Source organism: Schistocerca cancellata, chromosome 3 (genome assembly GCF_023864275.1).
Source record: "Schistocerca cancellata isolate TAMUIC-IGC-003103 chromosome 3, iqSchCanc2.1, whole genome shotgun sequence".
Lineage (NCBI taxonomy): Eukaryota > Metazoa > Arthropoda > Insecta > Orthoptera > Acrididae > Schistocerca > Schistocerca cancellata.
Window position 1 is genome coordinate 35074766 of NC_064628.1, and position 27451 is coordinate 35102216.

The 27451-nt window shown below is 44.0% G+C and overlaps 1 protein-coding gene across 1 annotated transcript in view; it reads right to left on the reverse strand.

Annotated features, from left to right (window-relative positions):
* Positions 1 to 26645, reverse strand: part of LOC126176845 (beta-1,3-glucan-binding protein-like) — a 119498-nt gene extending 92853 nt beyond the window's left edge. Inside the window, exon 1 of the mRNA XM_049924033.1 lies at positions 26336 to 26645. Coding sequence (XP_049779990.1) covers positions 26336 to 26630 — 295 coding nt within the window. The 5' untranslated portion in view covers positions 26631 to 26645. The remainder of the gene's footprint in view (positions 1 to 26335) is intronic.
* Positions 26646 to 27451: the final 806 nt, after the last annotated feature.

The following is a 27451-nucleotide window of genomic DNA, read 5'->3' on the forward strand; positions in this document are numbered from 1 at the left end:
TACATACTGGTGGCAGATACTACACCATGAAGAGGTGTGTCCCCGTTTATGCCAGGTACCATCGAACGCTGCAGTCAAATCTCTGTTACCATTATTTTCCATTACTGCCTCTTCCACAGTGTTCTTCATACATTCTATACAGACATCTTCTACTTTAGACCCTATTAATTTATTATAGGTCGTAAACTTGGTTGGGGGATTTGGAAGATTCATGATGCCACAGAAAATTGCACGCAAGGAATAAACAAATCTAATGTTGTGTTCGTAGATGTTGCTACCATTTTCTTCAGTTGCAGTTACTGCAACACTGTTCCAAAAGGTGGTCATGTATGAACACTTATCACATTTCAGTTGTATTTCACTAGCAAGTCCTACGTGCTTTATTATGGAGAGTTCCAGACGAACTTCACTACAATGAATACATCTTACACAGTTTGAAAAAATTCCTTTGAGAACCGACATATCAAATATTTCATTCACATCCGATTCGCCCATAAAACATTCATAGTTTTCACTCATTGAACCAAGCTTCTTCTGTGGAGTATTTTCTTTCCCACTTTATCTGTTATGGGCAGGTGTACTTGAGAGGTTAGGTTCACTCACTTGGTTATCGTCTTTATTGTTTACAGTAATAACACATACCTTTGGCTTTCCAACATTTCTCCTTTTCTTAAAAGCCTTCAGAGGATTTCTAATAACTTTACTTTTACTCATTATTATACTTCAACAAAACAGAGACTCAAGAAACAGAATTAATTACGAATATTTTCGAGATAACGACAGAGTAAATAAACATGAAACAATCGACAATCACACCAGCGATATATATTGAACCATCACAGGTTAGCCACAACACATACTTTATCTCACATCACTAAAATGTACCTGATGAACACGGACGTTAATAATAACACCATTTGACAGCAGTTTAACAGCGCCACAGTGGGTCACGCCCATGTAGAACACATTTCAAAAAAAAATTTAAAAATAGTTGTAGTCTTCGGAATTGAATAAATTATATATCTATTAAAAGGTAATAGTCTGCAGATTCAGAAAACGCAAAAAAGTAAAAATTGAACTTTTCATGATTTTAAGCGTTTCCGGAGCCCCTTAAGGCAACCAGAGAGCACTGCGAAGCTTTTTGAATACAAGGCAATTAAGATGCCTACAAAACATTGTATCAGAAGTAAAAGAATACAACGGGAGAAGTTTCAACGAATGCAATTGCAATTTGACATATGGGGGAACACTACGTTATTGACTGGAAAGGTCAAATGACCTACAGTCATGTCTACAATTCTATGACAGACTAACAGAGGGGGTCTGCAGAATATCTGCTGACCGCCCTCAATTCTGATAAAAAGATACTGGAATACATACACAACTAGGAAGTGAATTAGGTAACGAATATGACAATCGAATGTAGTAACATTTTGTTCAATAAGAAGATGCTGTCGTAATTTCCAGACTCAAAACTGGAAAGCCACCAGGTGTAGTTGGGGACTTCACTGATGTCGTGCGGATGGTAGGTCCACTGATGGTGCTTCATTTAACAGGATTACTAAACGAGGCGTTGCGAACAGGTAGGATCCCGGCGATTTAGAGACCATCTAGAGCAGTAGTGATAAAGGTGGAAAGGATAAAGACCTGACATCACCGGAAAGCTATAGACGCAGTTGCCTCTTGGCTAAAGTTAAGGAGCGTCTGCTTTGTGACCGGTTGCGGGCGCACGGGGAGCACTGTTCTGAACCAAAGCAAGTATAGATTCAGAAAACCGAATTCTAAAAATGATGCAGGTGATAGAGCTCTTCAGACTGTAGAAAATGAGTCCGAAGTATGCAACTACACATGATTGACATCGCAGACGCATTCGATGATCTTTGGTGGCATGCGATTTTCACTGAGTTCGAAGAAAAGACGGAGGATGACAAAAATGAGAGAAAGTAAGAAAAAACTGAAAGGCCACACCAACAATTAACACTTTTCACACTGATACAATAACAGACCTGAAAAACGAAGAGATATTGAAAGTGCTCGGAATGAAAGGGAGGAACGCTCAGAATAAAGCCTACAACGTGAAGTTAAAAGAGCAGAGCTTTGTCTGTTAACCACGCTTCATAAAGGTGAACAAAACAGAAAAAGGTTACCCAGATTTCTAGTATTTGTTGACTTAGAGAAAGGTTTCGGTAGTGTTGCCTAGAATACACTCTTTGAAGCTCTAAAGATACAGAAAAATATACGGAGCGAAAATTAACAACTTCTGCAGTTGAAATGTGGTTTCTTTACGTATGCTACCACCCATTTATTCAATCTGTGTGCTGAGCTAGCAGTGAAAGAAACCAAGGAAAAATTATGAACGGGAATTAAAGCTCGTAAAGAAGAAATTGTATCTGAGTTTTGCAGATATAATACCAGACGGCAGAGCAGCTGACCCGAAAGGATAGCGTCTTGAAAAGAGGGTATAAAAATGATCAACAGAAGATTAATCGAAAGCGTAATCAGGCAATGCTGAGGGAACTGAATTATGAAATGAGGAACTGAAAGAAGTAGGCGAGTTTTGCTCTTTGAGCAGAATAACTGTCGCTGGATGAATTAGAGGCGATCTAAAATACAGACTCGCAGTAGCAAGGAAAGATATTCTAAAAAGGGTAAGAACGTTAACATCGAATATAAATTTAAGTGTTAGGAATCAATCCTGGAGCTGTCTTGAGTGTAGCCTTATACAGATTTAGAAGGTTGACGATACACAGTGCAGATAGGAAGAAATAGAAATGGGGTATTAGAGAAAATGGATGATGAAAACTAACGAAATTCTGTAACAATTTGGGGAGGAAATAACTTTCAAGCACAAATTGTAAAGGAGAAATCAGTTGATAGGACACATCCAGAAGAAACAAAATATAATTTATTTGAAACTGAGAGAAAATTTTGTTGTGAACTATGATGACTGGTTTGTGGGGCGCACAACTGCGCGGTCATCAGCGCCCGTGCAAAGTCCCAATTTCTACACAGTCCAATCTAACCATTGTCACAAACGATTGTGATGAAATGAGGTGGACAACACAAACACAGTCCCCAGGCAGAGAAAATCCCCAACCCGGCGGGGAATCGAACCCGTGATCCAGAGGCAGCAATGTTAGCCACTAGAACACGAGCTGCGGACTGTTGTGAACGAAGGGGCGTTATGGGGGAGGTGGGTTACAAGTTGTGGAGACCTATAAGGGCTGTAATACAGCAAGGAGATTCTAAGCTATTTAGGTTGCAGTAGCTACGCAGAGGTGAAGACAAGTTTTGATAGCCGCATCAAACCAGTTTGGGTCGTCGTGCCACATTTTTTCGCAGGAATTACTGAAGACCATTGAGGATACTGATTTGATGGAGTTACCAGGCTCTACAACGGGTTCGCCATGTTTTGCAGACATTTGTGTTGCCGGAGGCAAATTCCCGGCAGCCCAATCTCCCGTTACTCTTACAGGTTTCTCCTGTTACGTCCTCTGAAATCCACAAGGCAAACGGTGTTACAGCTGAGGCTCCGCGAGGCACTAGAGGTCACGGCAACCTCCCAAATGTCGTCTGCAGCCGGTATCCGTTGATAAATAGCCGTACACGAGTCAAAATCTCTTCTGCCGGTTCGGGCCAGAAAATTGCCTCAAATTCATTCCCCTCCCTCCGGATAACTGCCTGCCATCCACAGACGAATCGCCTCACAAAATTCCTTACTAAGACATTGGTAGATACTGAACAGAGATACACGACACAATTCAGCCCGTCGTGATACTGCATACAACACCGAACCAGGACACTACCGGCGTCTTCCCGTTATTTGTACTGCACGGTCGCGAGGCCGAAACGACAATGAATACGCTGTTCCCGTTTCAACAAGACGATACTCGGGATGAGTACATGGAGAGAAGTCTTCCGAAGTAAGAGTAATTTCAGGTGTGCCGCAGGGGAGTGTCATAGGACCGTTGCTGTTCACAATATACATAAATGACCTGGTGGGTGACATCGGAAGTTCACTGAGGCTTTTTGCAGATGATGCTGTGGTGTATCGAGAGGTTGTAACAATGGAAAATTGTACTGAAATGCAGGAGGATCTGCAGCGAATTGACGCATGGTGCAGGGAATGGCAACTGAATCTCAATGTAGACAAGTGTAATGTGCTGCGGATACACAGAAAGATAGATCCTTTATCATTTAGCTACAAAATAGCAGGTCAGCAACTGGAAGCAGTTAATACCATAAATTATCTGGGAGTACGCATTAGGAGTGATTTAAAATGGAATGATCATATAATGTTGATTGTCGGTAAAGCAGATGCCAGACTGAGATTCATTGGAAGAATCCTAAGGAAATGCAATCCGAAAACAAAGGAAGTAGGTTACAGTACGCTTGTTCGCCCACTGCTTGAATACTGCTCAGCAGTGTGGGATCCGTACCAGATAGGGTTGATACAAGACATAGAGAAGATCCAACGGAGAGCAGCGCGCTTCGTTACAGGATCATTTAGTAATCGCGAAAGCGTTACGGAGATGATAGATAAACTCCAGTGGAAGACTCTGCAGGAGAGACGCTCAGTAGCTCGGTACGGGCTTTTGTCAAAGTTTCGAGAACATACCTTCACCGAAGAGTCAAGCAGTATATTGCTCCCTCCTACGTATATCTCGCGAAGAGACCATGAGGATAAAATCAGAGAGATTAGAGCCCACACAGAGGCATACCGACAATCCTTCTTTCCACGAACAATACGAGACTGGAATAGAAGGGAGAACCGATAGAGGTACTGAAGGTACCCTCCGCCACACACCGTCAGGTGGCTTGCGGAGTATGGATGTAGATGTAGATGTAGATGTAGAAACTCATTTCCAAGGCTGAAGACCGCTGGCTCCCATACAGGCCTGGACTCCCAGTAGAAATACCGACAGCGCTGAAACATGAGAGACCCATCAGAGACAGCCTGGGAGATTTGGTACGGATTTTTACGCCTATGGGGGAAGTGGGTCTGTCGGAAAGGTACTAAAACGCTACTTTGGGCCCTATTCTACCCTTCGTCACTTGAAGGTCACATAATCGAGGATTCTTACCATCAAGAAGACAAATGTCCTCCGTATACAGAAGTGCAGATAGGCAAGGGGAGTTGAAGGAAAGTGAAGAGCCACTCAACTATCACTAAGATGCGACGGGAGGGCCTACCTTTGACGCTCGTCATAGTGAACGATACGCCAAGGCTGACAAAGGAGACCATTTACAAGATGTAGATCCAGGGTGCCGTAGTCGCTCCAATAAGTCGTGCAGTGTACTTTCGTGCAGTGTACTTTCGTGCAGTGTACTTTCGTGCAGTGTACTTTCGTGCAGTGTACTTTCGTGCAGTGTACTTTCGTGCAGTGTACTTTCGTGCAGTGTACTTTCGTGCAGTGTACTTTCGTGCAGTGTACTTTCGTGCAGTGTACTTTCGTGCAGTGTACTTTCGTGCAGTGTACTTTCGTGCAGTGTACTTTCGTGCAGTGTACTTTCGTGCAGTGTACTTTCGTGCAGTGTACTTTCGTGCAGTGTACTTTCGTGCAGTGTACTTTCGTGCAGTGTACTTTCGTGCAGTGTACTTTCGTGCAGTGTACTTTCGTGCAGTGTACTTTCGTGCAGTGTACTTTCGTGCAGTGTACTTTCGTGCAGTGTACTTTCGTGCAGTGTACTTTCGTGCAGTGTACTTTCGTGCAGTGTACTTTCGTGCAGTGTACTTTCGTGCAGTGTACTTTCGTGCAGTGTACTTTCGTGCAGTGTACTTTCGTGCAGTGTACTTTCGTGCAGTGTACTTTCGTGCAGTGTACTTTCGTGCAGTGTACTTTCGTGCAGTGTACTTTCGTGCAGTGTACTTTCGTGCAGTGTACTTTCGTGCAGTGTACTTTCGTGCAGTGTACTTTCGTGCAGTGTAGTGGCTAGCAGCACTGGCTATCGTGCTGCTAGACGCCAGTTCGAACTTAACCTCGTCAGTTATTTGCTGTTTGCTGTAACTTTCTGGAAGATTCTGTAAGTATGTCTGTAATGTTTGTGTAATCAAATATTCATTTTATATATAAACAGCTGTACTGTCCGTCCCAGAGGTCATTCCTGTTCTGTCTGTACGTTGGTGATCCTAATAAACGTTCGTTCATAGTAAGTGTTGTATTTCATTGACGACCATGCTTTCGGATTTGGATTGTTCTGGTTATGACGTGGCAATATTAAACAGATGGAAGACTTTAAAGAGGTGGATGAGTTTTGTCTCGGAAATAGAGTAGGTGAAGAAAGGCACAAGAAATACATGGCCAATGGCGAATCGAAAATGAAACGATTATAAGCATTTAAAATACGGGTACAGGAGACGGTTGATGTGTTTAATAAAGCAATGCCGTCCTGCAACCAATCACCGAGAAAAGTGCCTGATGGAGAACATAATAAATTGAAGAGACAGTAGTTCGGTGCAGTTTACAGGAGTCGTCAGAAGTGGAAGAAAGAATTCGGACAGGTTCAGATTAGTACGTGAGACAGAGCGTTCATGCAAGATGCAGCGATTATCTTGAATTTTAGACAGGTAACAACAGACAGCGATGAACTGCCTGTTTACTGATGAACAGAAGAGCTTTTGCCAGACTATGATTCTAATCTGAATTTCCTGCTTTCCGATAGCAATCTCCTTAGTCTTTAGGTTATCTGAACTCTCATCCAGATCTGACAAAAAATCACTGTCACTAGTGGTTCCACTTGTTTTGACAGGATTCTAATTTTATTCGTTGATTAATCCCTCATTTCAGTTTAGCTAACTAAATAATTTTATGACTGTGCACTTAACACCTTACACATTTAACAGGGTCTAAAAACAACTACGTATCATTTTACAGAGTACGTCTCACGTATGGCATTCTCGCAGCACACTAATATTCAGTGTCCCCACACCACAAGAGATGCTGTGCTCTGGACTAAAGCTATTTCCACTAAAATAGTTATGGAACAATCCGTATCAGAGATTGCTCAGACAAACCTAGTTGTGGGACGTGACTAGAAATCTTCCATCGCGTTGCAGAGCGAAGAGCCAAGGGCTACAGACCCTCTCGCCTCTTAGTAACGAATAATCTCTTCGGTAGTCTTTATATTGAAAATAGGGATATTGAGATAGGTTTGGTTTTGGGGAGGAGACCAGACAGCGAGATCATTTGTCTCATCGGATTAGGGAAGGATGGGGAAGGAAGTCGGCCGAGCCCTTTCAGAGAAACCATCCCGGCACTTGCCTGTAGCAATTTAGGGAAATCACGGAAAGCCTAAATCAGGATGGCCGGACGCGTGATTGAACAGTCGTCCTCGCGAATGCGAGTCCAGTGTGGTAACCACTGCGCCACCTCGCTCGGTTTGGCGTCAGGACAGCGCTGTGCCTGCACACATCCTGGAAGACGCGAGGCCGTCCTCCTCTGCTCAAACCATCTGCCAGTTTCCTCAGATGTTTGTTCCGCGGAAGGACACGCATGCGCCTGACGCAACTGCCGATACGTAAGCACAGCTGACGGTGCCGTTTCCCGTTGTTGGCTTTGTCTGCTCGCTCAAGAGCGTGACACTGAAAGCCCCGTCGACATGCGCCGTGTCCTTTTAGTAAAGCAGGCGCATTCTTGTTTATCACGGGAACGTTTCGATCAGTGACGGCAACATTGGCATAAGGCTGCCATCTTCGGCCTGCGACATGCAAAGGCTGCGTCAACTGAGCTCAGTACTATTGTTTTCAGATTATACTTACAGTGACACCGGCAAAATTGGTATTCTATCCCTTCGGTCTTTACACTCCAGCTTGTTTCTTTGACCTACTGTAACAGCTGCCATCAAGTTGGAACTGTTGGCCTTGGCAACGGGCGAACTCAGATTGCCCCGTTTATCATAACCGCTGCACCAACTAATATAAACCAGTTTTTATACATGTTTAGACCAATAAATTTTAGAAAGGGGACATATTTCGGTTTCCTAAGAACAGAGGTGACCAGATTTAAGAAATTCTGTTCAAAAAAGGTGTAAACAATTGCTGGCAGAAACTGATTAGCAATGTAAGCAAAAACGGCTTTAATACCAATAGGAGCAAAACTGCAACAGTTTATCCGCGAAACAACAATTGCTATTCATCCCCCAGTCTTAAAAAACTGTGCTGTGCTTTCGGCCCATTAATCAGCCCAAGCATTTATCGTGCTGATTCTTCTGTCGGTTCTTGGTAGACCAACATTACAATAAATGGAAAACACTATACTGATTATGTCCTACAGGGTTAGAGCACAAGCAATCTAGTGCTTTTAATTTATTCACAACTTTTATGTTTCGCATGATCTCTGCAGCCTTTCGCACCCTGACAGTTCCTATATTCTTAAGACCGTGGAACCGAACAGTAATTTTGCTCAAATGGTAATCCGTTATTTACCGCAAATTTTCTCTCTAAAATGAAACATTTTGCCGTTTTGGGTCATTTTGATCTGGCTACCTGTTTCCACTCACGATCCACAACCAAATTAAAACAGTTCTGATTCAGTTCCATTGGTTTACCAGGGAAGCAACACACGTGTGTTCAAATGGTTCAAATGGCTCTAAGCACTATGGGACTTCACATCTGAGGTCATCAGTCTCCTGGACTTAGAACTAACCAACCTAAGGACATCACACACATCCATGCCCGAGGCAGGATTCGAACCTGCGACCGTAGCAGCAGCGCGGTTCCGGACTGAAGCGCCTAGAACCGCTCGGCCACAGCAGCCGGCCAACACGTATGTATTTAATGCATTCTTCCATCTCCCTACGCACGGTTAACTGCGGTTCATCTATTTTACATTTACATTTTGGTCACCAAATAATTGCTGCAGTTCTCCGTGATTGTAGCAGATATTTATTTAGTATGACAACCGTTGCGTGTTACATATACTTAAATATTTATCTTTAACAATGTCATGTGATGTGTAATTACGAAACTTTCAGAGAGTAAGGACTTGGAATCGTGAAAATGTGTACACTTAAGGAAGAAAGTCTTCGTCCTATCGAAAGTTTTGTTAATGAAAGCAAAACTAGACAACGAATGGAGTGATGCTCCTTTTTGCACATGGTGGTAGATGTCTGGCTTTTGTGTGTGAAAAGTGTGTAACCTATATTTTGTTGGTTTCAGCGGCGCATTTTGCAGTTATCTTTAAGTTGGCAAGTATTTCTTCAAGATATCGCGGCTTGTGCCATTCCGTAATTTGGGGGTCACTGATCTCTCCTGATACTCTGAGGCATGGAAGGCAAACAATGTCAAGAACTGCATTATGCAACTCAGTTGTGCTCCGTATTTTATTAGAGGTGGTCGATATAGCTCTAGGATCAAACTATCATCGGATCCAAACCCAATCTCAGCTATGCATTTGTTTAACTGGAGAGTCAATTGTTCCATCATTGGTATTAGCTGTCTTTGTTGGTTTAGGGGAGGGATCCAATTCCATCGGATCAGCGAAAGACAGGGAACGAAGTCGGCCGTGCCCTTTCAAGGGAATCATCCCGATATTTGCCTGAAGCGATTTAGGGAAATCACGGAAAACGTATATCAGGATGATCGGAAGCGGATTTGGACCGTAGTCCTCCCGAATGCGAGTCCAGTGTGCTAACCACTGCGCCATCTAGCTCGTTGATATCAGCTGTGTATACGTAACATTATGCCCATTTATCCTCAGACGTCCATGATAAACTGACAAAGCTAGGTATACACAGCTAATACCAATGATTGGTTCAATGTACATATGGTAACTTTTACTCGAGTTACGCAAATGCATAGCTCAAATCGCTGTTGGACCCAATGATGGCCTCACTAGGCCAGATCGTTTCCCACCATTCTTTACATCTTTACACCACTACCTCTATAATATATCAGCAAGAAACGAAATATCTCGATAATTACTTCTCACAACATTCATTAAAGCTGTACACCACTTCCGTCTCATATTTGCAAAAAATTAATATCTCAGAAATTACTTCTTACAACGCTCGAGATTAGGAGTCAACGATGGAAGTCAGTGTCGCTTCAAGTGTCTAACGGTAACAGCTTTAACAGCAGTGTCGCGACTACAATACATGTGGCTTTGTTGATTGGCAACGCCATCTGCAGTTAATTTTTATGCTCTGCTACTGCAGTACAGGAGAACTATGCAGCCGCCTACCAAGCCGAAATTTGAAATAACCCAAATTTTGGCCAGAAATTTCATCGAAGTGTTAATTGCTCCTTTACGTTTTTAGCCAGCCCAGAACATATTTGTGTTGGGAGTACGACCGGAAAAGCGTGAGTGCCAGAAAGAGCCCACAACACCGTTCTCGTTATAAGTTACTTGACGACGGTGGCAGCGTGTCCCGGAGATAGTCTTCATTCGTTAATATTACAGTATGAAGGAAGATGACACGATTTCGTAAATTTGAATCTAAGATCAAAAATTTATATTCTGGTCATCTGTTGAGGCAGGGTTATTTTTGTGAACAGTAAGAGAAGTTTTGGCTTCCATAGATGTTTCTTCTAATTCACTGCACGATTTCATTACGTCTTAAGTGCGTAGACCACCTTGGCCATTTCCAATTTGAGTAAAATCTTTTGGTGTCTCCATCAACACCGCTGCAAAGATGACCGAAAAAATTTAATTTTAATTTATTTTTGCAAAATTATGCGGTTAATACCCAAAAGAGTTTTATTTAAATACCATGAAGAAAGTTCTTAATGTTTTCTTAGCGATCCCGATTCATCAAAGTTAAGTCATTAACGAAGCAGTCCACTTTTTTATGTGATGACTTAAGATGGCAGGTGTGTGATATCAGAACTTTACTTTCACCTCCACTACCCTCATTCCATGCAGTTTCGGAAGGAGTCGCAAGCCGTTGAGAATAGAGCGTACGTTTATTATGACCACGATGGAACAAGCAGTTCATGGTATCGTTCTCCACGACGCTTGTGCGAGAATTCGTTATCTTTGGGAATAAAATCTTACTAATGACAACCGTACATATAGTACTTAAAATTTGCCGAATACACTTTTCCAGTAGAGAAGTAAGGTCTCCAAATTCTCTGCCTTACATTCTATAACAAGAGACATGCACCGGAGCCGACAACTGTTCTCGGTGCGCCGCGTCTTCACATCTGTATCAATATGCACAGGTGCCACAGCGACGGTTTGTCGCGCCAACAACTCGTCGGGACGGATCCTCGATGTCAACAAAATATTCCCCCAGAAAACTTTCCTTAGACGTCTCGGGTTGTCAATGGGGTTCCGGCAATCAAGCACGTGCTTCAACCTTATCTTAAATCATTCTTTCCGCGGATATAACCGGTTTGATGGGATTCTGTATACTCACATTTAATTAATGTTTTTGGATACATTTTTTTATTAATTCTGTTAAGTCTGTCCCTACAGGCAGCATTACTGACATTTTAGCCATCCCACGAGTGTGAGGGTGTCCAGATGAAGTACTTACAAATCTAATGAAAAGGGGAAGACGAAAAACACCTCGCTATTATCAGTATTATGCTATTCTCAAAAACTTACGCTATTTAATCCTTAGAAGAGTAATTCTGTTGTGTGTCAACGTTCACTTATACTCGTATTTTCAAGCAGAAGAACAGAAGAAAGACAAATATTCATCTTTTCTGTTATTTCATATGCCAAATCTATCCAAAAGAAAACAGTTAAACAAAGATACCTTTGTTTCTTCCTGCGGAAGATCTGGGTCCCATTCCCGGTACCGACAGGGGTTTCTCCTTCATGGGAGATCGACCGAGAGCAGTGTGCTGAACCCATGCACATCCAAATGACGCCATACGGTAGAAGTTGACAAGGCGCTCGGTCGGTTTATCGTGATCTCTAGGGCGTGATCGCTGAGTAGCTGACGAAAGTGCCAAGTTCTGCTTTGACCGCCAACACGCTGTAGGTTACAGCAGTTCAGTTCATATAGAAATCTTTTCTACCGCAAAATCTTGTTTTCACTACTGCACAGTTTCCGCAGTATAGCCATTTTCAAGTGTATTATACAACCGGAAAGATGCGAATATGTTCCAATTTATTTAAAAGATTGGCTGCAATGTGGGGTACCAGCTTCCTCATTCTGCATTCCTCAGAAGCTTTAAAAATTTTCCCAAACATGTTGGCACGCGAACATAACCGCGTGTTTTAACATGCAACTCCTATCAACGTGCCACAAGCTCCCGTAACTAAAACGCGCCCACTAGTCCATTCCTGTTAAGTCGCTAATACACATCCACCCGCGGTTGTCCTCTCACTCATTCATCGAAATTCACTGCCACTACGCCCGCGAGTGTTATTGCTAACATCGCATTCCTTCCTTGCATCTTACTGCCGTTGTCTCTTCTCAGTGTCACTGTCATTTCCTCGTTGTTGTTACAATCTGTCTCGTTATCACTGCCTGTAACCCACTTCCACTTTCTATTTATTCCTACCCCCCCCCCCCCCCCCCCCAGAGACTTTCTTTTCCTTGCGCAGTTCTGTCCGTGTCAAGTATATCCCACTGCCACTGTGTCCGTCTCGCTGGTACTAACATTGCCTCCTTCGCACTTTCTGTACCAAAACCACTGCCTACTAACTTCCAGTATTTATTACATTTCCGCCTCTTTGCCACTGCCACAGACTTCTGTCAGCATAAAAATTGCTGATATGTTCGCACGTCAAATTTTTTGGGAAAATTTTTAAAAGTGCCGAGGAAGGTAGAACGAGGCAGCTGGTGCCCTGCTTTTCAATCAGTCTTTTAAATAAACAGGAACATATTCGCATTTTTGTGCTCCGATAGGCACATTTTTCCTGTTTCTTTTCGCTGTTGCAGCAGGGGATGTAACTCATATGAAAAAATAATGGCAGTAAAATTTCGGTGGTTTATGTGAAAGAATGCAAAACTAATTTTACACCTCAGACCTCATCTTACGTGCAAAAAGAATTTGCGTGTGGTTCAGTACCACAACATGGGGTTCCCATACGACCATTTACAGCATATTCCTCCGTGCTGTTTCACTATGTAGGATTTTACGTGTAGAAGTAGGGTAACTTTGAAGCTGTGTATCTCACACAGATGAAGGTATGAATAAAATTTTCGAAGTGTTCGAAATCGGAGTCTTACGAATACATCGTAAAAATTTCAGCTATTTGCTATGCATAGTCGTCTTGGAGTCTGCGTCAGAGTTTTGGTCCGTTGGTGACAGCGAAAATATAGTAAAAACCCTTTTACAGTTTTCCGAGGAACCGCCCATAAACTAATGGTGCCTCCGTAAGTCCCATCCAACCAATCATTGACCACGTCGAATGCAAAACGAATCAACCAATTTTCTCCATTTGGCCAAGCAGGAGGAAGAATGTTATATTCGTACTTTGAACCTGTAGTGTAGTGTAGTGTAGTGACGAAGGCGATCCTTCTGTTTGGTATACAAATGGTCTTAGCCCAAAGGCTATCCGAAACAGTCGATCCTACCTTTTTATGACCAACAGAACCAGAGGAATGAGCGCCGGAAAACAGTTCTTACGTGCGGCGTTTTGGGAGATTAGGTGTCATGCTTTTGCTTGTATACCGATAAACCGTCAAATGAACAGAAATTGTTTACAATCAATACTTATTGTCTTTGACTAATTGGTTGGATGGTTGAGCTTTGAACGGCTGAGATGCAACGTCACAACTGTTCAATGAACACCTGGTCTCGTGTGAGAAACGGCGCCATTCGAGAGGCATTTGTAATTAAACACGACGCTACCTGTCTCATTGGAATAAGCTGATTGGACCGTGTAGGCAGGACGTACCCTGGGCGGTGTGATCTGCTTGCGCATCTGTGGGCCGAGAACCTGCGTTGTCTCATCAAATTCTGCCCTGACATGGATCCAGTAGGCCACGTGACTCCAGGGCCCAGCCCAACCGCCGACACACCGTACGTTCCAGCAGCTTACAAAGAACGTCGGTATGGCTGATGGGCCGATAGCTATCCACAACAAGCGGTTTTTTACCGGGTTTGTGCAACGGAATGATGGTGCTCTCCCGCCACTGCGATGGAAAGACGCCATCGCACCAGATCCGGTTGAAGATGACGAGGTGATGTCGCTTGTAGTCAGATGAGAGATGTTTAATCATATCACTGTGGATCCGATCGGGCCCAGGAGCTGTGTAAGGCAATGAGCAAGGGCACTAAGGAACTGGGGCGTTACAGGATTCACTGTGGCGTGTAGTGAACGAGAGGAATTTCCCTTCCAACCGCCGTTTGAGAATGGGAAAGGCTGGTGGATAATTCTCAGACACACAGGCTCGAGCAAAGGGGTCGGCAATCGCGCTGGCGTCGATACATGACACGCCATTTATGTTAACACTGGTAACACCTTTTGGGGTCTGGCACCCGAAAACGCGTTTGATCTTTGCCCAGACTTGGGAAGGTGACGTATGGCACCCAATGGTCGAGACCTCTCCCACCACTCCTCCCCTTCCGTCATATGATAAGTTGGCGAACGCGGGCACAGAGCTGTTTAAAGGCTTTGAGGTGCTCCAGGGAAGGGCGCCGTTTATGTCGCTGTAGAGCTCGCCGACTCTCTTTAATTGCTTCAGCGACTTCCGACGACCACCTAGGGACTGCCTTATGCCGGGGGCAACCTGAAGAGCGAGGGATCGTGTTTTCTGCAACAGAAACGATTGTTGTCACCTGCTCAACTATCGCACCTATGTTACCGTGTCGGGGAGATTTAACAGTGCCAGCAGAGGTGAAAGTTTCCCAGTCCGCCTTGTTTAAAGCCCATCTGGGCAGGCGTCCATTGACCTGACACTGGGGCAGTGACAGGGGAAGTGGTCGCTACTACACAGGTCGTCATGTACTCTCCAGTGGATAGATAGGAGAAGTCCTGGGCTGCAAATTGATAAATCAATGGCGAAGTAACTACCATGAGCCACACTGAAATGTGTGGCGGCCCCAGTATTTAGGAGGCAGAGGTCGAACTGAGAAAGTTTCGACATCTCTGCCTCGGCCAGTAAGCACAGTGCCACCGCACAAGGGGTTAAGGGCATTAAAATCTCCTTCAAGTAGGGAAGGTTTAGGAAGTTGGTCAACCAGTGCTGTTAATATATTCAGGGGTACTGCTCTAAGAGGTAGATATACACTGCAGACTTGTTTCCTGTGTCATTCTGACAGCCACAGCTTCAATTGGGTTTGAAGGGGCACAGGTTCACTACAGACTGGGTTTAGGACATAAGCGCGAACTCCAGCTGACATTGTAGTCACTACAGTCCCTGTAGTATCCCTTATAGCTGCAGAGGGCAGAGGTCCGCATTGCTGGGAACCAGGTTTCCTGGAGGGCAATGTAGAAAGAAGGTGTAAAGCTTAACAGTTGCTGTAGCTCAACCAGGTGGTGGAAAAAACTGCTGCACTTCCAATGGAGGATGACATTCTGAGACTGCGAAAGCATGGAGCATTTAATGAGGCGGTTTACGCCTCAGTGTCACCTTCTGCCACCGGCTTATTGCCTGAGCAGTCTATATCCATTGTTTCTGAGGGTTCCACAGTGGACGCCAGAATCTCCACCTCATCTGCAGACACACAGCTTGTAGGTAGCGGTGGTGTGGGCGCCACTGCAATTCCCTTGGTCTTGGGGACCTTTCTCTTGGATCTCTCTCGCTGTTCCTCGGGTTTCCCTGGCTGAGAGAGGACTTCACTGATTCAGTCTCAGACTGAGGATGAGCGTGAAGCCCTACGACCAGATGCTTTTGGGCTCTTCAACCACTGATGGACGTCATCTTTCCCACTATCAGAAAAATGGGAACGGAGTGACCCAAAGGACCCCTTCCTAGCGAGAGAAGCTGAAGAAGACTTATGGCTCAGAAGTGGGCACTGGTATCCCCAATGGTTGGAGGGGTGTCGCTCTCTAAGTAGGTGGTGTGGGAACAAGAGGGAGGGAAGTGTTCCCAGCCATAGTCTTCTGGTTCTGAGAGGCGACAGGAATGCAAGTAACTGATGGGGCGACAACTCCTCGTAGTGGCGGTGTAAGAGGAAGTCAGCCACAGAATCTAGGTGCTGAAATATCCTCTTAGCCTCTGTGTAGATCAGTCGGTCCAGGGTCTTCTATTCCATGATTTTCCTCTCTCTCCGTAAAATCGTGCAGTCTGGCGAGCAAAGTGAATGATGCCCTCTGCAGTTGTCATAGATGGGAGGCAGAGCACATGGAGTATTAGAATGTGATGGACGTCCACAATCTACATGTGACGCTGGAAGTACAGTGGGAAGACCTTTACCAAACTTCCAGCACTTTAAGCACCACATAGGGCAGGGATATATGGCTTGACATCACAGCGATAGGCCATCACCTTGACCTCAGGCAATGTGTCACCTTCGAAGGCCAAGATGAAGGCACCAGTGGCAACCTGTTATCCCTCGGACCCCGATGGATGCGTGGGACGAAATGAACACCTTGCCGCTCTAAATTGGCGCGCAGATCGTCGTCAGACTGCAAAAGAAGGTCCCTGTGGAATATAATACCCAGGACCACATTTAGGCTCTTATGAGGCGTGATGGTAACCAATATCTGCAAACTTGTCACATGCTAGTAATGCCTGTGACTGGGCAGAAGATGCTGTTTTTATGAAGACTGACCCAGAGTGCGTTTTGGACAAGCCATCAATCTCCCCAAACTCCTCCAAATGCTCCACAAAAACCTGAGGCTTCATGGACAAAGATTCCCCATCAACTCACACACATTCAAGGCACCAGGGCGAATAAGCTTCACTGCTCTCCTTAGCCTGGCGTTCCATGGTTTGGCCAGGAAGGGGAACGATTTGGGGTCGTATTTCTTAGCACTGAAATTAGTCTTTGCCCACTTAGAGACTGCTGGCACAGGAACACCAGCAAGAGATGACGTACTATGCTTCATGGCGTGTCATCCGCCCTGATGCCATCCACTCCGACCAGGGGCCCTCCCCACATGCGCGACGCAGCCTCGGCAAGGGCCACCTGGCAGGATGGCCATTGCCGGGAGTCCCAATGGCCCAGGGAGATGGGCGTCTACTCCATGGCATACGTGGGGAGTTAACGGCGCAGGCATCAGCAGAGCGATCCGTACGTTGTCAGGGGGCTACAACCAACAGGGTACATGGCGGTTCCACCACAACTGACTGGCTACCGTGTTGGATATGAGGTGCTAAGAAGTCCATGGTCATCGTCGGCGCAGAGCGACACTGCATATTGCGTGGTGGAAAACGTACCCAGGAAGGTGTCCTCGCCCAAGAGATGTAGAATGAGAGGGACTGCAATGCAACGATGAGAAAGTGGGCTAAAGATCTCAATGCAAGATGGACACGATGCACCATGGTAAGGTTCACTCCCCCAATTGGCTCGCTCTTCGGGAAAACAAAGACGGAGGTCAAACCCGATAGGGGACCATCACAGAAAGGTCGAAACGTGGAGACTCCTTCTAGTCGCCTCTTACGACAGATAGGAATACCTCGGGCCTGTTCTAATCCCCAGACCCGCAGGGGGTCCCAAGTTCTGAAAGAATGTCGTCCATTCCCGTGGCCTTGTTTCTGCATCCGTCTTTCAGTGCTGTCAAATTATTCTCGCAATAAATAAATTTGGATGAAGTTTGTTCCTGGAAAATGTGAGAAAGCTGATGATTTAGTATTTGGAAGTCACAGTGCTCACACACGGCCAGAAAAAGGAAACTTCATTAGAGGTACCTCTACTTAGCAAATGCACTGTGCACTCTGAAACCAAATGACACACGAGATTGGGAGTTGTTAATTTTCTGTGACTGGTTAGTTACACGTTCCACCTATCATTTCGCACGATAGATCGTAATTATATGAAGCCAGTCATTTTACATTCACATCGCAAATTTGTACATACAGCTACATTTTGAATATTTCTAAGTTTTTTGTAAAAAGAGAAGATACAGATGTAAGTAATTCCCAGCCACCACATTTTACACATGACAGTAATACAGTAATGTAAATTCTTCTACGTAATAGCAGTTGTCAAGGAGAAGCTTTCTTCGTTTATCAAATTTTACCTTGCTGTGTCTGACATTTCATATCACTGGGTAAGTGATCAAAATTTTTTGTTGCAGCATTGTGTACCCGTTTTTGTGCTAAAGTCAACCTTAATGTCGAGTAATTAATGACTTTTCCTTCTGGTATTAGACACCTCATTGTTCCTTTTGAACTGTTGTGGATTATTTACAATTGGCAAGAACGTCCTCATCATTAAGGCAATTTCAGTGCCCGCGAAATGTCTTCGACAGTTGCAATCATAGATACTCAAAGAAACGGGCTCTGATATTAGTTTCGTATCTGATAGTAATTCTGTAATAAAATTATGCCCAGGGGCACATCGATATCAAGAACATTAAATTTTGACGTTTAGCTGACGTGCGTTTTGGACTTTCAACTGAAACTGATTTCTCTAAGAGTAATTTCATCATCAACCTTTGATTCTAAATGAATGTGTGTTATAAATGCTTAAGAAACTAAGGAAAAATATCTCTTATTCCTATTATTGGTATTTATATTCTTCGATTTTGTCGAAGTGTCAGGTTTTGAAGTAATGTTATTGATACCAAGTATACGGAATGTAATCGGAAAGGCCCAACTAAAAAAATTTTCGCACACTATTGTTACCCCTCAACATACCGTGACTTTCAGGTGCAGACATGTCCTAAGATTACCTAGCGAAGATTCATTTCCTAGATGCATCCACTTTCAAACCTGGATAAACAGTTAAAGCCGAACTGCCTGCTGTTGCCATGCACCTGCCCGTTCGAAGAAAGAGGCTACCAGGATCAGACTTCATGACGTCATTCGCTACAGGTGATTGGGCTTCACAAAACTCCGACAAGAAACCCTTGAGCTTTATTCATTTGTAACAGCCGTGTTTCACCACGCTTGTTTTTTGAGTAACGTCTGCAATATGTAACAGTTTGTTCTAGTTTTCAACTGACAGGTCGAAAAGGTTTTTTGGAACCTCATTTTTACAAATACATTCGAACATTCATGTCTTTTTACATATCTGCGGTTTCCTTTAAAGTCTCAGTTCAGCAAATGAAAGCTGCAAACAGTTCTGAAAAGTGAACGAGCCTTCTTAGCACGCGATACTGGACACTAATAGTGTTACAGAGAATTACCATACACAACGTACCAAAATTTCATTTGTCGTAGTGGGTCAGTTTAGAAGATGTAAAAACCATTGTCAGTGAGACAAGCAAAGAGTTAAGCGCGCATGGAAAATTACAAATAGACGATACAAAAATTAAATGAAAGGAATACTGGAGGTCAAGATGCATTTGTGTCCATGTGCCAAGCTTGGCATTCAGCTCAAAAATTTTTGAATTTAAGTTACCGTGATTATGGTAGCAATAAGACAAAACACGACAGCTGAAATGTGTCAAATTTATTTTGGAACGTTTTTCTTGGGTACTGTAGGCTGTTACGGAGCACATCTTTCACTATCAATTGTGTTTGGTGTTTCCACTTTCTGTTCGCAAATACATCTTGGAAACATCAATTCATTTTTCATTTACTAGTTTTAACTACAAGTACTTGCACGACTAAAAGTTTTCATTCTCAGCGTCTCTATGAAAATGTTAACAGCAGTGCTGCTGTTTCTCTCCTCTCTTGTATGAGGGAGAGGCTTATGAAATGACAAGGTTTTCAAGTATAGCTCTATGTAAGGTATGCCCTAATATTTTAAATTAAAATCTACCATTAATAATACATTATTCTCTTTATCTAAAAGTTTATTTCATGAATACCAAAAATTCTAGTTGAAGCCTTGCAATGATTTTCTACTTCTACAGTAGAAACCTAAAAATGCAGAGCGCTGCAAAATCTAAGGATATCAATGGTTTTGCTCGTGGTCTTGCGGTAGGGTTCTAGCTTACCGCGCACGGGGTTCTGGGTTCGATTCCCAGCGGGGTCAGGGATTTTTCCTGCCTCGAGATGACTGGGTGTTGTGTCGTCATCATCACCACCACCACCACCACCACCACCACCACCACCACCACCACCACCTATTACGGTCGGAGGAAGGCAATGGCAAACCACCTCCACTAGGACCTTGCCTAGTACAGCAGTGCGGGTCTTCCGCATCTCCCCTACGCTCCTCTGAGTATGGGACATCATTATCATCAATAGTTTTACTCAATTGTTCTCTATATGACAACTCTTGACAAGCTTTCACACTTCACAGTGGCTCATGTTCTCAATGACCATACAAATCCTAACGCAAGTCCTTACTCTGAGGGGCCATAGGGAAACTAAAAATTATGTTGCTCGTCAGTCCGAAAACTGGTTTGAGGCAGGTGTTCACACTAATCTATCCTGTGCAACTCTTCGCACATCAAGATGTGTCCTATCGACTTGTCCCTTCTTTTAGAGAAGGTTTGCCATAAATTCCTTATCTTCCCGTTCTCATTCAGTACTTCCATCAATTATCTGATGTAGCCATCTAATCTTCAGCTTCTTCTGCAGTACCAAATTTCATAAGCTTGTGTTCTGTTTTTGTAACTGTTCATCGCCCACATTTCACTTCTGTATAAACCTACATTCCAGACAAATACCTTCAAAAATTTACATTCGATGTTAAATTTATTTTCTTCAGAAATACTTCTCGTGCTTTGTTATATACGAGTATATGCAGATTGAAGCAACAAATTAAAATTTATTCCAAGGCCAGATTTCACCCAGACCACCCGCTTACTGGGCCCTTGTGCTAACTACTACACCACTCTGGCAAAGTGGCTTTGCACAATTGCACAGCCTGCTCTAGCGTGGCTTCCTCCTCAATCCAGTCATATCTCAACCAACTTGGTGAAGCAGTTTTGGACCGAGGGGAGAGGCACGCTAGCGTAGTCAGTGAAATTATGCAAAGCCACTGAGCAAGAGTGGCGTAGTGGTTAACTCATCTGCCCTGGTGAGGACATCTGGGTTTGAATTACGAACTTTGTACAAATTTTCATTCGTCACTTCAGACTGCATATATAAATCATGGATGTTTGAGACTTGAAAACGTCTCTGCTGTCACGTGGTTTCATTTGATTAAAGCTTCTCTTGCTGCTGCGTGCCTGCATTTAATAGCGCCTCTGTTTCAGTCACCTTAAGTTATTTTGCTGCCCAAATGACAAACTGATCTTTCGGAGTCATTTCCTGGTCTAATTCTTGATTCGTATGCAGTCCATTAACCTTGTTTTACTTTTGCTGGTATTCAGCTAATAATCTTTCCAAGGCACTGTCCACTCCATTCCACCGCTTGTTCAAGTTCTGAAGTCTGCATTGTAGTGTCATCGGAAAACCTCAAAGTTTTTATTTTTTCTGAAATTTAATTGCCTTTCCAAATTTCTCCATGTAGCCTTTGCTGCTTACTTCATGTACAAACTTAATAACAGCAATAGACTACAACCCCATCCTTTCCCTTCTCAACCAATGCTTCCCTTTCAAGTTCTTCGACTCTTACAGCTGTAACCTGGTTTCAGTACAAATTTTAGGTAACCTTATACTACCCTGTATTTTATTCCTGCTACCTTCAGAACTTCAAAAATATATTACTGTCAGCATTGTCAAAGGCTTTCTCCAAATCTACAAGTGTAGGTTTGCCTTCGGGTGGTAGGGTCAGTATTGCCTCACGCGTTCTCCAGAACCCAAACATCTTCCCTGAGGTTGGCGTCTATCAGTTTTTCCACTATTCTGTAAATTATTCGTTTTAGTATTTTGCAACCATGACTTATTAAAATAGTATGTAATAATACTATACCAACAGCCGTTATACTGATATTTTTATGATGCAACCAGTTAACCAGTTTCGATGTTCCAATCACATCTTCAAACCTGTCGCATTAATGACGCTAAGTAACACTCGTGCATGTAGAAGACAAGGCACCAATAGTAAGAGCTGTCGCATGTGTGACGATCACACATGCTGATGAAGTTCGGATATCTGCGGAACCAGATACGAGTATTGGAGCTTTGTCTTAACACATGCACGAGTGTTACTTCATGTCATTCTTGCGACACACCTGACGATGACGATTGGAACATCGAAACCGGTCGCCTAATAAAACAATGCCAATATAACGGCTGTTTGTGTAGTATTACATTTCACTGACCAGCCCCTGTCCCATGCTCCTGAACCCAGGATGGAGCTACGTTTGTAAAAATGGTTGGCTAGTATTCACACCTATCAGCATCTGTCTTTACCCTTTGCACAACATCCTGAATCCAATTATTGCTCTGATGTCTTCACTTTTTCAAATTTTCTTAGCGAGATCTAGGAGAGCTTTTTTCACCTGTCCTTAAGCTGCCTGACGTTTTCCTTTTGAAAAACCCGTTCAAAATTCACGTTTCACAGCCATTCTTCTCGAGGTCTTACGGTGTTTTAACCGTCTCATATGTTGCACACCAGGTGGAACAGTTATCTCCCAACGATCTCGGTACGCTCGTTACACTTTGATCGCGGCCACCCAGCCATATTACCACGCGCTGGCAGTTCGTCGCCTGCGATTCATCGGATTGCTTTGGAACAATAAGGGTCCTACTATCCATCGCTGCGATCTGCGACCTGTAACTAGACAGCTACCTAACTGCCTGAATACTGCGATCCCTCGGCCGTGTGTGGAATACTTAAGAATTGTGTGGACAGATGGCGCAGATCTCCTGGTAATATACCTGAAAAGTGGGGAACATTTCGGCACTATGTCTGCAAATAGACAGTGGTAAAAATAATTATTAAATACGATTTCCATAGCTGTTACCATGCTTCTGCCTCCTGCTGACCTGGCAGTTGAAGTTCTTACTAACAGTCGGGTGGAGTGCCTTGTGGTCTTCGTCTTTCTCTGGGACTCTGCTCTAGAAATCTTTTCTCGATCTTGTCATTTCTTCGTGTGGTATGTCCTGTTCATTTCTATTTTAGAGTCTTTACACATTCCACAACGTACTGAATACTGTTATTCCTCTGCTGTCTTCACTTTTCCAAGTTTTCTTAGCGAGAAATGCGGGAAGAGCGCCCTGATGCGAGTCCGCCCCCGGTAGCTGAGTTGTCAGCGCGACAATGTCAATCCTAAGGGCCCGGGTTCGATTTCCGGCTGGGTCGGAGATTTTCTCCGCTCGGGGACTGGTGTTTCGTCCTAATAATCGTCGTTTCATCCCCATCGACGAACAATTCGCCGCAGTGGCGTCAACTCTAAAGACTTGCACCCGGCGAACGGTCTACCCGACGGGAAGCCCTAGTCACACGACATTTTACCCTGATCGAGAACAAGTTTTGACACATTTAAGAATGGTTGAATTTCTTCCATAAAGCCTTCAATGTAGCTTTAATTAGTGAAAAATTTCAGGTTTTAAGCCTCCTTGTATTTCAGTTATTTTCGAATTACCAGGGTGTGCAGGCAGCCTGCAGGAGTCCTGTACAACTTACGATACTTCCAATTTTAAGGTGATTCATATTTATTCTTATTGTGTGGGAAGCTGCTCATTTGTGGCGTAAGAGGCCGTTAGGAACGTCTCGAACTGCAGGTGTACATACGTAATTTGTGTATCACCGTATATTGGCATTTGCATAAGAGTAATTTACTAATAGTACACATATGGGTGTTCCCTGGCGTAAGACTATCGTTAGGCATTAATGTAAGCGCGAATTTCATTAAGCAGTATGGAACTTCATGAAACCTTAGTACTGTACATGACAAGTGGCCCGAATTCGAGTCCCGGTCCGACAGTTTCAACTTAAGTTTCACATTAGCACTCACGTCACTGCAGAGTGAAAGATCCATTCTGGATTGCATCATATCTTTAAGGAGGAACTAATTTTTCTCGAGTCATTCTGCAGCTGCCTTCCCGGAACTGCACCGTAATCCATTCCGTGATGGACAGTAACGTTTTAGCAGGAAAGGACAGGAGGGAAGAGATAACCAGTACATCATGTAATCTCCACTCCACGCCGTTAGGTATTTTACGGAGTATGTGGTTGCCTCCCGACGGAGTGTTTCGATCATTTTTGTGAGACGCTCATGTTAGCTAATTTAACAGTATCTCGCTGAAACCTTTTCGGGGTTAATAACTAAATCAGGGCTTCAATGTCACAAGAAGTTTCGAAACCTGTTCCACAAAACATTTGGTAGTTTTAAGTCTCAGTGGAACGCCACATCTGTGACTCATGGCTCAGTTACCCAACCGGGGCAGGGGAACTACAGTTAATGTGGAATCACAACCGTGTGTCATCATGGCCTGCTCACGACATTGAGAGGTGAAGGCTAGTTTAAAGGCCGACTGAAGTCTCTTAGTCCGGCTGCGGTTCGATCCCGCGACCAGTGTTTTCAGGAACCTGGTTCACCACTGTACTCCTAGGTGCGACATTTGCTTTATTCATTAAATCTATCATAGGACGCTGTTCTCTCATTAGCAGCCGTAATAAGTGAGCAAGCAGCCGCATCAAATAGTGATGGTGCAAGTAATTAATAGCGTTTCTGAACATGTTTATAAGCTCCCGCATCTTTTACTATCTGTTCCAAGTAAGCTTGACAAACACTCAGAATGTACGATCAGTGGGTGGAATTAAATCACTGTCGTCAAATAGATACAGATATTGACTAGGTCTACAGTAGAACTACTACAAATTCAGTCATTAGGAAGGCAGATGCCAGAAAAATTTGTTTAGGAAATGTGCGTCCACGAACTATTCTCTCCAGTTTATGGCATACTCTTAAGTTGGAATGATAGGCAGTCTAGGTAATGGAAGAGCTTTGTGATCGTTTACGGATTTGTTTAAAATAAGAGCGTGGCAACTGTCCCACGTGTTCGATGAGGTACTCTACAAAAAAGAGGTGTTTCGAGGAAAGGTCTCTCTTTAAATTGCGAGAGCATTAGTTTCAAGTCAAATTAACAGACACTGTCGTTTCTTGTACATGTAGAATAATTATCAGATTTCAAAACTGAAGAAATCCTGGCTTACACGCAGAAAAGTAGCCAGACAAAACTTGAACAGTTGTAGGAAGATATACACACGCTTCATGCAGCGAACTGCAGTTGACGCTCAACACAGGTATAATATTGCACATAGATAATACGGTTTATGTTCGGTTACAAGACAGGTGATCAGTCCCTGGAAAAGCCTCTAATATCTACATCTACATCCATACTCCGCAAGCCACCTGACGGTGTGTGGCGGAGGGTACCTTGAGTACCTCTATCGGTTCTCCCTTCTATTCCAGTCTCGTATTGTTCGTGGAAAGGATTGTCGGTATGCCTCTGTGTGGGCTCTAATCTCTGATTTTATCCTCATGGTCTCTTCGCGACATTACGTAGGAGGGAGCAATATACTGCTTGACTCCTCGGTGATGGTATGTTCTCGAAACTTCAACAAAAGCCCGTACCGAGTTACTGAGCGTCTCTCCTGCAGAGTCTTCCACTGGAGTTTATCATCTCCGTAAAGCTTTCCCGATTACTAAATGATCCTGTAACGAAGCGCGCTGCTCTCCGTTGGATCTTCTCTATCTCTTCTATTATCCATATCTGGTACGGATCCACACTGCTGAACAGTATTCAAGCAGTGGGCGAACAAGCGTACTGTAACCTACTTCCTTTGTTTTCGGATTGCATTTCCTTAGGATTCTTCCAATGAATCTCAGTCTGGCATCTGCTTTACCGTCTTTATATGATCATTCCATTTTAAATCTCTCCATATCAGAATATGCGTCAGGAAGGATCTGAAGTGGAACGACCATTAATCTAATTGTAGCAAAACCAGGTTATTTATTAACCGGAAGAACGCGACAAGTTTACTCCAATCACGAAAGATTTAGTGTACGAAGATCTCATTTGTCAGATTCTTCAGTATTACTCGCCAGTCTGGGACACTTTGCAGGTAGCAATACAGAAATAAGATCCAAAGAAGAGCGACATATTTCGTCACGCGATTGTTTAAACGCGACAGCGGTACAAATTTTTGCCCCATTGCAGGGCAGACGGTCCAAAAGGCGTTGTGTCGCTGAATTTTTCTGGGAAGAGGCAGAACACACGTTCCAGAGAAAGTGAAAAACACTATTACTCCATATTTCTCGCTTAAAGACTACGACGAGGACATCAGAGAAACTGGAGCTCATACAGAGATTTAACGACAGTTTTTGCCCGTGCACCACCCGCGAATGTAATAGGATGGGATGAATGTAATGGTATACTGCATACCCTCTGCCACACAGCTAACTGTGGTTTGCCGAGCGTTTGTATGTGCAACATCTAAGGCAAGGGCAATGCGTGTATCTGTTTCAAACAGTCGGTGCAGGGTTGACAGAAGCTGCCTGTGGATGCGACAATAGAAGGCGCAGCTCACCTGGTATGGAGATTCGGAGTCCTCGTGGCTTGAGGGCCTGGACGAGCGGCTGCGGGACTTCGTAGAACTGCGCTGCGGCGAGGGACAGCAGCAGCAGTAACGGCAACAGCGGCCGCGCTCCCATGGTGTAGGCTGTGGGCAGCACTTTGGTCCTAGTAGCTGTCTGCCCGGTTGCAGACTGGCTTCCGCGCCGGAACTGCGGGCTCGGGGATTCCAAGTCCAGCCACCAGGCAGCGCCACCATCAGGTACAGGCGAGGAACTAGCGCCGCCGCGGCAGCACCGCGAAACGGACATCAACACTTGTAAACAAGGGTACACGCGATCCAATCGACAAACCGACCGACACATTGGACGTGTGTAGGCGTATTGAGCGACCGACCGTCGAACCTTCCTTGTCAGTATGTCGGGCGGGTAGGACCACCCGACAGCCGATCCTTCCAAGGTTACTAAATAATAAGGTTGGGCAGTAAGCGCCCTTCTCTGCCATTGGCTGGCCTAGTGACGTCAGCGTGGAAGCAAGCGCTCACAAGCAGACGACACGGCATGCGCGTTTACGTCGTTTTTGGCGGAAGATTTTGTTTATACCAGAAATGAGATGTCTAAACTGCTTTTCTGCTGCTAAAATATTACAGTTAAAACTGATGAGTTATATTCTTTCGCAGCTTATGCCTCACACATCGGTGAAATGTCAGATCACAACCACACTGACACACACTTGAAATTCGAACCCTCGGCTCAAATAAATCAGAAACTATTCATTTAATCGCATTGAAATGAATTTACTTAAGAGCTCGCAGTTGTACACACTTGTTTGTAAGAACAGCATTCCTTCTTTCTAAAGCCGCTATAGTATTCATCAAAGTAACTTTAGCTGTGTCTGAAAAAAAAACTGTCATCTGTACATGTGCTCTTATTATGATGTTTCTTATTTGGTGACAGCTTTTCCAAAGTTTCCAGAGATTTCTTATGTAGTTCTCGTTTCTTATACCGTTTCGTTCTGTCTTCTGTTGCGGGTGACACATTGACAGTCGCACTACTGCACGGCAAATTGCGCGAAGGAACTGCATCTGGCTTGAGCATTCTTTTTCGGGACAAATTAAGCAATTCAGACTGTA